General features: G+C 35.9%; 1 protein-coding gene across 9 annotated transcripts in view; it reads left to right on the forward strand.

The window, feature by feature from the left end:
* WDPCP (WD repeat containing planar cell polarity effector) overlaps positions 1-13,107 on the forward strand; it is a 516,387-nt gene that overhangs the window by 427,618 nt on the left and 75,662 nt on the right. For 8 of the 9 annotated variants that reach the window (XR_015136725.1, XR_015136727.1, XM_086326371.1 and 5 more), the window contains one exon: positions 2,022-2,138. The exons of the other annotated variant lie outside the window; for it this stretch is intronic. Coding sequence is in view for 6 of the 8 variants with exons in the window: in XM_086326369.1 (XP_086182495.1) it covers positions 2,022-2,093 (72 nt within the window). In the remaining 2 variants the exon portion in view is untranslated. Of the gene's footprint in view, positions 1-2,021; positions 2,139-13,107 lie in introns of those variants that run through there. 9 annotated transcript variants of the gene reach the window in all.

Raw genomic sequence — 13,107 nt, forward strand, 5'->3', positions numbered from 1 at the left:
TCTTTTTTTTTTTTTTTTAACCCTGTTATCTATCAAAAAGAATTGAGTTCAACTGCTTAAATGTTGAGGAAAGTCTTTTACTCAGAGGAAAGTGAACTAGGGTAATGTGCCCTGCCAATTCAGGTTGGGGAGGAATCTCTTGTTTCCTTTAAAATTAGGAGTGCCTACCGGCAGACATATCTTGTTTGTTTAGAGTTTATATATTTGTTGGCCAAAAATTCAATGATAACGTTTCCATCACCTACTTTTCCTTTTTGTCTGAAGCCTTTGCAATTATTTAGCTTTCATTACGAATTCCTGTCCCAAAGCATGGGATTTCAACAAAGAACATGGTTAGATCACAAGGCTTGCTTTTAAAGGGCTGAATTTTTTTTTCTGTCATAGGAAAACAACTGTGTACATTAGTGAATGGTAAAGTATGACATACACTTGGAGAAATATATATACTGTAAGTGTTCAACTCAGTAAACACACCCATATTACAGCCAGATAATGAAACTGAACTTCACAACACCCTAACAAATCTCCCTTGCCCCACCTTCTCAAACCTCCAAAGGATAAACATTTCTGACTTCTAATACTACAAGTCAGTTTTAACTGATCTTGTATGAAAGTCGTCTGTCCTTCTCTAGAAATATTAATAGGTTCACTCATAAATGTATGTACTTTAGTAATGTATGTTGATGACTAGTAGGGTCTTTTGGGGCAGGGTTGGGGTCTGACTTATTTCACTTAACATTACTTTTATGAAATGCACCCATATTATGTATATTATTCCATTGTATATAGCAATATATAACACAATGTATTTATTCATTTTGTCAATGATGGGTATTTCAGTTGTTTCCAGTTTGGGGCTCTTATAGTCTTCAACCAGAAATGGATGAATATACCCATCCATTTCTATATACATTCAACTTCAATAGATACCTCCACAGATTTCTTCATAGTAGTTGAAGCAATTTATATTTTTGTCATCAGTACATGAGAACTACAATTTAGTCTCATCTTTGCCAACAGTTGTTAGCCCTTGCCATCATCTTAACTCAATCTGAAGGGTGTGTACTGCTATTATAGATGTAGTTTGTATTTCTTTGATGACTTCTGAAACTGAGCATCTAATTATATGTTTTTGGCAGTCTGATTATGTTTTGTAAAGTTCTTTTTCTCTTGTTTTTTCAGTTCTTTATATAATCCTGATATTTAACTGCAAATATTTTCTACTACTTAAGTTCCCTTTTTTTGCTTTTCTAATATTATATTTTGATGAGGAGAAGTTTTTAATAGTAATGTACTGCAGTTTCTCATTTTTTCTCATTATGTTGATTAAATTTTGTGTCCTGTTTTAAAAAGTTTGTAATACTCCAAGTTATTGAAGAGATATAGTATGTTTTAAGAACTTTGTCTTACCTTTTATACTTCGATCTATAATCCATATAAAATTTATTTTTGTATACATGGGGGGGAAGGGTTTTAAAAATGTGTGTTTTAACCACATGGATATCCACAAGAACCAGCACCAATTACTTAAAAGATTATCCTCTCTCTATTGCTCTGCAGTGTCACGTTTGTTTTAAATCAGGTAATTCCACTGTATCTATCATCATTGTTTCAAGTACTATAGAGTTATAAAAGGTCTGGGTTTCTAGTTATGTGAGTCTTTTTGGTTCGTTTTGTTCAGAATTGCCTATTCTTGGCCCTTTGCACTTTCATTTCCATTTTACAAACAACTATCAACACAGAAAGCACTGTTAGGGCTTTAATTGGGTCTGCATTCAATCTGTAAAATCGATTTAAAAGGAAATGACATCTGTAGAACATTGAATCTTCCATATATCTTTCCATTTATTCCTTTACTTTTTATGAATATTTCATAATTTTCAATGCAGAAATTCTTAATTTCTAAATATTGAGGATATTTATGCTATTATAAGTAGTATATTTTGAGTTTCATTTTCTGTATGCTTTCATAAATAAATTTTGTGTCTTTGTCTTATATGCACTGATTTCTTTTTAAAAAGGAGACTGGAGCAGATATGTGGAACAGAAGCACCATTGAGAAAGAAATAAGAGTGGCTCCTGAGGTTACTTAAGAGATACTACAAACCAACAACAATAAAACAAAACTAATAACCAAATTATAGTGGTCCTTGTGTACTAATGGTCTATAGCTGGACGATCTGTAAACTGGTTTTTATCCTCTACCTATTCTCGTTTTTCATTTGTATGATATTATCTCTTAGTATTGCCAGTTATTTTTACTGAATTCTAATTACTGAATTCAAAAAATTATACATGTATCAATGGTGTTATATTCCTCCAGAGAAGATTTTCCTTTTCCTGTGCTGGGCAAGAATGAGGGATGAAAACTTAAATCCAATCAGTAACTGTGCTAAATTGATGCTGGGTTGTAATTTTAGTAAAATTCAGCCTACCTCTGACCTTCCTCTATACCTACGTGTGTGTGTGTGTGTGTATGTATACATACATATACAAAGACATATAATCATATGTATTGTGTATGATACAATTTGTGGCAAGTGAAAAAGATAAAAAATTTTATCCAGATTTTTATTTCTTATCAGATGGAATTCTGGTGTGAAGCAAACTCTTCCACCCTACTTAGTATTGTCTTATCTTTAAATCTTGAATTTTATTGGATATTAGTGTACTTACAATATTGTGTTAATTTCAGGTATACAGCAAAGTGATTCAGTTATACATATATTCCATTTTTTCAGATTCTTTTCCCATATAGGTTACTATAGAATATTAAGTACAGTTCCACATGCTATACAGTAGATCCTGGTTATATGTTTCCCAAGATCCTAGTTTATCCCTCCCCACAACTTTTTCCTTTGGTAGCCATAAGTTTGTTTTTGAAATCTGTATGAGTCTGGTTTTCTTTCTTTTTTTTTGAAAATCAACTCACTTACATCTTTTTTTAAAATTAAATTCTACATATGAGTGATAATATGATATTTGTCTCTGACTTGACTTCACTTTGTATAATAATTTCTAGGTCCACCTATGTTCCTGCAAATGACATTATTTCATTCTTTTTTATGGCTGAGTAGTATTACATTGCGGAGAAGGCAATGGCACCCCACTCCAGTACTCTTGCCTGGAAAATCCCATGGACAGAGGAGCCTGGTAGGCTGCAGTCCATGGGGTTGCTAAGAGTTGGACACGACTGAGCGACTTCACTTTCAGTTTTCACTTTCCTGCATTGGAGAAGGAAATGGCAACCCACCCCAGTGTTCTTGCCTGGAGAATCCCAGGGACGAGGGAGCCTGGTGGGCTACCATCTATGGGGTCACACAGAGTCGGACACGACTGAAGTGACTTAGCATAGCATAGTATTACATTGATATTTTTACTAATTTTTCCTTAGCCATTCCTCTACCTATGGACATTTAGAGTACTTCCATGTCTTGGCTGTTGTAAACAGTGATTCAGTGAACACTGGGGTGCATGCATCTTCTCAAATTATAGTTTTCTCTGGATATATGTATGCCTAGGAATGGGATTCTTGGATCATAGAGTAGTTCTATTTAGTTTTTTAGGGAACCACCATAGTGTTTGTACCAATTTACATTCCCACTAACAAACAGTGTAGGTGGGTTCAGTTTTCTGCACACCCTCTTCAGCATTTGTTTCTAGACTTTTTCATGATGGCCATTCTAACCAGTATGAGGTGATGATACCTCATTGCAATTCAGATTTGCACTTCTCTAATAATTAGTGACGTTGAGCATCTTTTCATCTACTTTTTGGCCATTTCTTTGGAAAAATGTCTATTTAGATCTTTTGCCCATTTTTTGATTGTTTATCCCCCCCCCCCCTTTTTTTGACATACAGCTAGCTGCATGAGCTATTTGTATATTTTGGAGATTAATCCTTCTTGGTCACTTCATTTACAAATGTTTTCTCCCATGCTCTGAGTTGTCTTTGCATTTTATTGATGGTTTCCTTTGCTGTGCAAAGCTCTTAAGTTTAATTACATCTTAGTTTTTGATAATTACAAAAATAATAACCATTTATCTTTGTTTTATTTTCATTGGTCTAGGAGGTGGATTCAAAAAGATACTGCAGCAGTTTATGTCAAACAGTGTTCTGTTGTTTTCCTTTAAGAGTTGTATAGTTTCTGGCCCTACATTTAGGTCTTTGATCCATTTTGAGTTTTTTTGTGTGTGATGCATACACAAAATTCTCATTTCACCCTTTTACATTTAGCTGCCCAGTTTTCCCAGCACTGTTTGTTGTAGAGACTACCTTTCCTCCATTGTATAGTCTTCTCTGTTGTACACTAGTTGACCACAGGTTCATAGGTTTATTTCTGGGCTTTCTCTCATGTTCCATTGATCTATTATATAATTTTGTGCCAGTACCACACTCTTTCGATGACCATAGCTTTGTCTGGTGCCAGGAAGCCTGATTCCTCTAGCTCTGTTTTTCTTTCTCAGGATTTTTTTTGGCTATTTGGGTCTTTTCTGTATCCATATGAATTTCAAGATTTTTTGTTCTAGTTCTGTGAAAAATGCCATTGGTAATTTGATAGCAATTGCACTGAATCTTTAGATTGCCTTGGGTAGTATTAGAAGTATTGATTCTTCTAAGAACATGGTTTATCTCTCCATCTGTTAGTATCATCTTTGATTTCTTTCTTCGGTGTCTTCTAGTTTTTCACAGTACAATTTTTTTGTCTCCCTAGGTAGTTTTATTCCTAGGGATTTTATTCTTTTTTGATGTGTTGGCAAATGGGATTATTTCCTTAATTTCTCTTCTGAATCTTTCATTGCTAGTATATAGAAATGCAATAGATTTTTGTGTGTTAATTTTGTAACCTGCAACTTTACCAAGTTCAGTGATAAACTCTAGTAGTTTTCTGGTAACATCTTTAGGGTTTTCTATATACAGTATCATTTCAGCTACAAACAGTGACAATTTTACTTCTTATCTTCCCATTTGGATTCTTTTTTTTCTCTGATTGCCATGACTAGGACTTTCAAAACTACGTTGAATCAAAGGGGCAAGCATGGACATCCTTCTCTTGTTCCTGATCTTAGAGGAAATGCTTTTAGTTTTTCAATATTGAGAATGATGTTACTGTGGGTTTGTCACATATGGACTCTATTATTTTGAGGTAGGTTCCCTCTATGACCACTTTCTGGAGTTTCCAGCTCACTTATTCACTTCCACCTCATTTTTTTTTTTTTTCTGCTATTGATTCTAAATATGACAAACCCATAACTTATATCATACTCAACACTTAGCGGGAAGTTTAACACTTTTCCTCTTAGATGAGTAACAAGACTTTGAATCAATAGAGTATTAGCTGTTTTAACAAGAGCAATTAAGGAAGAAAAATAAAAGACATTTAAGTCAAAAAGGAAGACGAAAAGCTGTCACTATTTTCAGATAATATATACAGAAAACCCTAAAGACTCCCCACAAAGAACTATTAAACAAATTTAGTACACTCTCAGGATACAAAATCAATTTTCAAAAATCTGTTGCATTTCTATACACTAATATTGAATTATCACAGAATGAAAAATTAAGAGAACAATCCTATTTTCAAATGCACAAGAAAGAATAGGAATAAATTTAGCCAATAAAGTCAATGACCTGAACACTGAAAACTAAAAATTGAAAAGAAATTGAAGAAGACACAGTAAGTGGAAAGATAAATCGTGTTCATGGATTGGAAGAATATTGTTCAAATTTGCATACTACCAAAAGCAACCTACAGATTCAATGCAATCCCCATCAAAATTCCAATGGCATTTTTCACAGAAATCAAACCAACAATCTTAATTTGTATGGAAATACAAAAGACCCAAAATAGCTAAAACAGTCTTGGGGAAGAACAACAAAGCTGTAACATCAAGCTTCCTCATTACTGTAGTAATCAAAACACAGTGTGGTACAGGCATTAAAATAGACACAGAGACCCATAAAACAGAATGGAGGGTCCAGAAATAAATCCATGTAAATATAGTCAACTAATTTACAACAAAGGAGCCAAGAATACTCAATGAGGACAGAACAGACTCTTTAATAAATGGCATTAGGACTGCACAACTATACAGCCATGTGCAAAAAATTACTGAACCACTCTCTTATATACAGCATACAAAAAATTAATTCAAGATGGATCAAAGACTTGAATATAAGATGTGAAGTCATGAAACTCCTAGAAGAAAAACATAGGAAAGCTCCTTGACATCAGTCTTGACAATGATATTTTGGATTTTACATCAAAAGTAAAAACTAGTAAGTGGGACTAACGCAAACTAACTGGGACCATCAACAAAATAAAAATGCAACCTACAGAGTGAGAGAAAATATTTGCAAATCATATTTCTGATAAGGGGTGAATATCCAAAATCTACATAAAGAACTCACACAACTAAACAGAAAAAAAAAAAAAAAATTGAACAATCCAGTTAAAATGGGCAGAGGATCTGAATAGACAGTTTTCCAAAGAAAACATACAGACTGACAAAAGGTACATGAAAAGATGCTCATAATTAAGGAAATGCAAATCAAAAAAACAATGAGATAGCACTTCACACCTGTGAAATGATTGTTCTTAAAAAGAAATAACGTGTGTTTGTGAGGATATGGGGAAAGGGACCTTTAACCTTTGCTGTGAGTGTAAACCGGTATAGCCACTATGGAAAACAGTATGAAATTCCTCAAAAAATTAAAACTGGAACTACCATATGATCAAGTAATTCTACTTTTAGGTCGTTTATTTGAAGGAAACAAAGACACTCAAAATGATACCTGCACGTTCACATGCACTGAGAAGCAGTATTTGCAATAGCCAAAACATGGCAGGTATACAGGTATGCACATGCACGCACAACGTAATGTTGTTAAGCCATTAAATGAAAATGGAAATCTTGCCGTTTGTGATAACATGGAAGGATTTTGAGAGCATTATGCTAAGTGAAGTAAGTCAGAGAAATACAAAGACTGTATGATCTTACTATATGTGGAGTCTAAGAAAAACCCATGGATACAGAGAGCAGATCTGTAGTTACTAGAGGCAGAGGCTGGATGAAATGAATGAAGTTGCTGAAAAGGTACAAAGTTCTGGTTCTAAGATAATGTCCTGGTGAAGTAATATACATCATGGTGACTACACTTAACAGTACTGTATTGCATATTCAAAAGTTGCTACAAGAGTAAATACAAAAGTTCTCATCACAGGAAAAAGAACTGTAACTGTGTATAGTGATGGATGTTAACTAATCTTATTATATAATTTACACGTATATATTTATGATGTATCATAATAAAAGTCATTATGTGTACACCTAAACTAGTACAGTGTCATATATCAATTATGTATCATTTTAAAAGAAAAAAACAAAAAATGAAATTACATATGTAAGCCTTTCCATAGCAATAATTAAATGCCAGTGGTCTAAATACATCAATTTTAAAACAAATTTGTGGGAGATTAATAAATAGGAGGGGCTTCCCTCATAGCTCAGTTGGTAAAGAATCTGCCTGCAATGCAGGAGACCCAGGTTCGATTCCTGAGTCAGGAAGATCCCCTAGGGAAGGAAATGGCAACCCACTCCAGTATTCTTGCCTGGAAAATCCCATGGACAGAGGAGCATGGTGGGCTACAATCCACGGGGTCGCAAGAGTCAGACATGACTTAGCGACTAAACCACCAGCACCACCACCACCACTAAACCACCACCACCACCAATAAATAAGAGACTGGAATTGATACACTACTATATACAAGATAGTTAACTAATAAGGACCTACTGTTTAGCATAGGGAACTCTTCTCAATATTCTGTAGCGATCTGTATGGGAAAACAATCTAGAAAAGAGTAGCATGACGTTAGTCACTCAGTCGTGTCTGAGTCTATGGCTCCACAGACTAGCCTGCCAGCTCCTCTGTCCATGGAATTTTCCAGGCAAGAATACTGGAGTGGGCTGCCATTCCCTTCTCCAGTAGGAAAGAGTAGATATATGTAAAATTGATATACTTTGCTGTACAGCAGAAATGAATACAACACTGAAAATCAACTTTCAAAAAAAAGATTTGCAGAATGTTAAGAAAAAAATGGCCCAGTATATATGCTATTTACCAGAAACTCATTTGAGATACAGTGATACAGGTAGGCTGTGTGTAAAAGGATAGAAAAAAGCATACTGTCAAAACAATCAGAAGAAATCAGGACTAGCTCTATTAATGTCAGATAAAGTAGACTTCAAAGAAAAGAAAATTACCATGGACACAGAACATTACATAATCATAAAAGAGAAACACAGCAAGAAGACATACAAAGCCTAAAGATGTATGTGCTGAACAAGAGAGCTACCAAATAAGTGAAGCTAAATAAGGACAGAATTGAAAGAAGAATTAGACAAGCCCATGTTTCTCAAAGACATCAACACCCCTCTCTCAACAACTGGTAGAACAACTAGACAAATTCAGCAAAGACAGAGAAGAATTCAATAGCACCATCAAATACCTAACAACATCAGAATATATATATATACTTTTTCATTGCTTGTGAAATAAATACCAAGAGAGACCATATACTGAGTCAAAAAACAAATGTCAACAAATTTAAAACAACTGAGTTCTCTGGATCTTATGAAGTCAAAGTAGATATTGATAGTGTAGGAAAATAATCTAAATATAACAAGAAACCTTCAAACAGTTGGAAACTAAAAAGTACCCTTCTAAACAATCCATAAATCAAAAAAGGAAGTCTCAAAGGAAATTTTAAAATATACTGAACTGAGTAAAAATGAAATATGACATTGAAATTTGTGAGACATGTTAAAGAAATGCCAAAAGGCACATTTCTAGCATTAAGTGCTTCTATTACATTAAAAGTCTCAAATCAGTACTCTTAAGTTCTCACCTCAAGAAACTAGAAAAAGAGAAGCAAAATAAAGCTGAAGGAAGGATATAATAAGAAGAGCATAAGTCAATACAACTGAAAAGGGGAAAATAACAGAGAAAGATAGGGCTGGTTCTTTGATGAGATCAATAAAATAAAATAAACTTCTAGCAAGGCTGATCAAAAAATAAGGGGAGAGAGAAGAAGACTTTCTGTTCTACTACCATTGGGAAGAAAAAAGAACTGTTGTTACTCTGCAAACATCAAAAGGATAATAAAGGAATACTATAAATAATTCTCCACGTCTACCAAAACTCCCAGTATGAAATGGACAATCTAAATGGTCTTATGAATTTATAATTTGAAAACTTCAGAAGTTTCTTTAGGCCTAGATGACTTTGTTGGAGAAGTCTATCAAAAGAATAAACACCAATTCAACACCATCTCTTTAAGAAAAAAGTAGAGAAGGGAACACTTTCCAACTCAGTTTATAAAGCCAGAATGACCCTGATACCAAAGCCATGGAAACACAGTACAAAAAAGAAAAGAGCAACTCAATATTATTCATGGAGATAAATGAAAAAATTTTAATAAAATATTAAACAATGCAATTCAGTAACATATAAAATTAATTCATATTATGAAGCGGAATATACCAGGCATAAATGACTGGTTTGGTATTTGAATGTAACCTACTCCATGAACAGACTAAAGAAGACAAATCACATGATCATATCAGTCAATGTAAAGAAAGCATCTGAGCAAATTCAACATTCAATCATGATGGAAAAAACTTAGAAAAACAGAAAAAGAGTGGGACTTCTCCAACTTGATATGGAGCATCTATGTTAGGCCTACAGTAAACATTGTAACTAATAATGAAAGACAATTTTTTCCCCTAAGTTGGGAACATAGCAAAGATATTCACACACATCACTGTCATTCAGCAAAGTTCTTGAAGTTTTAGCCAGTGCAATAAGGCAAAAAGTGGGGGGAAAAAAAAAAAAGCATACAAACTGAAAAGAAGAATTAAAACTATCTCTATCTGCTGTTGACATGATGGTCTATATAGAAAATTGCAGGAATCTAAAAACAATAAAACCATTTAGAGCTAATAAATGATTTCAGAAAGGTTGCAGGATAAGAGATTTTGAAACTCAGCTGTATTTCCATAGAACTAATAATAAACACATAGATACCAAGATTTAAAATACAATACACATACAGTTGCTCAAGACAATCAAATATTTAGGTGTATATGTGACCAAAAAATGCAAGACTTTTCTGCTGAAAAATATAAAACACTTATGAAAAAACCAAAGATTTAAATCAATCTAGAAACATACCACATTCATGAATCGGAAGATTCACCAAAGAAAAGGCACCAGTTCTCTCCAAATTGTTATATAGATTTAAGTCAATTTCTGTCAGAATCCTAGGAAGTTTAATGCCAGATACAGATAAGATTATTGAAAATTTTATATGGAACAGTGGAATCACGATGGTGGAAGAGTACGTGGAACTGACTTACCCCCTCCACCCCACCATAAAACATCAAAAATACATCTACATGTGGAATGATATTCATGGAATACTAACTAGAAACTTGCACAACTCCTATATAACCAAAGCTGTATGAAAGATTTTCACATAACCAGGTATGATGGGGATAAAATCCCACTGGGTTGGGACCTGTGCCCATGGGAGGGATCTAAGGAAGAGGTCTGCATGGGCAGACCCACACCCTAGGGAGTGAGCAGATCAAGTCATAATCTAGGCATCCCAGTCCAGGAATCCTGTAGAGAAAAGAAAACCCCCTTTCCTGCTGCGAAAATCCCTAGGACACAGAGGCAGCCAAGATCTCAGGCAATGAATAGCACAGCCACCTTAATTCCTGCCGCCACAGAGCTTCAAATCCTAGCCCCAACTCCAAACTATAGCCTTGTGCTATATGAAAGTTGCTCAGTCACGTCCAACTCTGTACAACCCCATGGCTGTAGCCCGCCAGGCTCCTCTGTCCATGGGATTTCCCAGGCAAGAATACTAGAGTTAAAAGCTATTCCATTTTCCAGGGGAACTTTCCAACCCAGGGATCAAACCCAGGTCTCCTGCACTGCAGGCAGATTCTTTACCATCTGAGACAAAACAACAGAGAAAGGGACATGACCTTGGGTAACATCTGAATGGAACCCCAGATGCCAACACAGGTGGTACTTAGGTCCTCTGTGACCACACAGGCCTCCCTTGCTTCAGCATTAACCTCCTTTGGAGCACAGCACACACTTAAGGGCAACAGAGCCTGATCAAACCAAACCCTCAGGACTCCTATTAACTAATGGAGAGCAGACTCCACCCCTGTCAGAACAGCAGTAGCCACAGAGCAGAGATGAAGCCTCACTTCACACCCTGCATAACTGTAACCCCTATGAAGGGGATAACTGCCAGCATACCTGAAGAAAGATGTGGCTGGCATCCATACCAAAAACAGCCCTTGCACCAAAAACACTGGACACACACAGTCTACACAGAGATGCTCCCTCATAAAAACGCTCTTAAAGATCACAAGAGATAACTGTTTCTCCTAAGCTCATGGAAACAGAGAAAGTTAAATAAAAAGGCAAAGGAACTACTCCCAATTGAAAGAACAAGAGTAATCCCCTTGAAGAAGAATGAAACAGAGCTCACCAGTCTAGACCCTAAGTTCAAAAATGTGATAATAAACATACTCAAAGAACTAAAGAAGCTTATTGATAGAAACACAGTTCACTATGACAAGGAACTAGAAACTACAAAGACTAACCAATCAAAAACAGACAGTTGCCCAAGATAAAAGTCTGTAGAGAAGCAACGAACAGCCAACTAAATGAAACAGAATAATTAATTGATATGGAAGATAGAATAATGGAAATCTACTAATTAGAAGACAGACAAAAGAAAAAATTGAAAACAACATACAACATCTATGAGATAATATAAAACATGCCAAGTTCCCCATAATAGGGGCTCCAGAAAGAGAAGACAGACAAAAGGGGATTGAAAGTGTATTTGAAGAAATTGTGTCTAAAAACTTCCCAAACCTAAAGAAGGAAAACATATCCAGATACAGAAAGCATGGAGAAACTCAAACATACCCACACCAAGACATAATTAAAATGGCATAAGTTGGATTACCACAAGATAGTGAAGAAGGATGTGAGCTCAACCTCTTCTTTAAAAGAAAATCACCAAAATCACAATCAACTGCTGAACAACTATCAACAAAAAAAAATTCTGGAACCTACACCTATGTCCAAAGACAAAGAGAAGGCCATAGTGAGACGGTAGGAGGGGCACAATGCAATACACTCAAATCCCATACACACCTGGTGAGCAACCCACAAACTGGAAAACAGGAATACCACAGAAGTTATCCCACAGGAGTGAAAGTTCTTAGCCCCATGTCAGGCTTCCTAGCCTTGGGGTCTGGGAGCAGGTAGAAGAGTCCCTAGAGAATCTAGCTTTGAAGGATAGTGGGGCTTCGACTGGAGGACTGATGGAAAAAGACTCTACCCTTGGAGGGCACACAAAAAATCTCATGTGCACCAGGGCCCAGAGGAAAAAAGCACTGACCTCTTAAGACACTGGACCAGACCAACGTGCTAGTATTGAAGGGTCTCTTGTGGAGGTGGGGGGCAGCTGGGGCACCATGGAGACAAGGATACAGGCACTAGCAATGCTGGGATGCTTGAGTCCTCCTGGAGGCTGTCATTTGCCCCACCAAACAGCCTGTAGGTTCGCAGGCCAGACAACCAACAGGGTAAGAACATACCCCCCACCCATCAGCACAGAAGCAATGTAAAAGTTTTGCTGAGCACAGCCCTGCCCATCAGAGAGGCACAAGACCCACCTCCACCCACCACCAGTCCTTCCTATCAGGAAGCTTACACAAGCCTCTTAGATAGCCTGATTCACCACAGGGCAGACAGGAGAAGCAAGAAAAGCTACAGTCCTGCAGCCTGTAGAACAGAAACCACAACCACAGAAAATTAGATAAAATTAAATGGCAAGCATATATGTCCCAGACGAAGGAACAAAATAAAACCCTGGAAAAACAACTAAGTGAAGTAAAAATAGGCAACCTTCTGGAAAAAGAATTCAGAATAATGATTGTGAAGATGATCCAGGATCCTGGAAAAACAATGGGGACAAGGATCGAGAAGATGCATTAAAATGTTTAA

This window comes from Bos grunniens, chromosome 11 (assembly GCF_055505025.1).
Source record: "Bos grunniens cultivar Pamir isolate PY7600 chromosome 11, Bosgru_T2T1.0, whole genome shotgun sequence".
Taxonomy (NCBI): domain Eukaryota; kingdom Metazoa; phylum Chordata; class Mammalia; order Artiodactyla; family Bovidae; genus Bos; species Bos grunniens.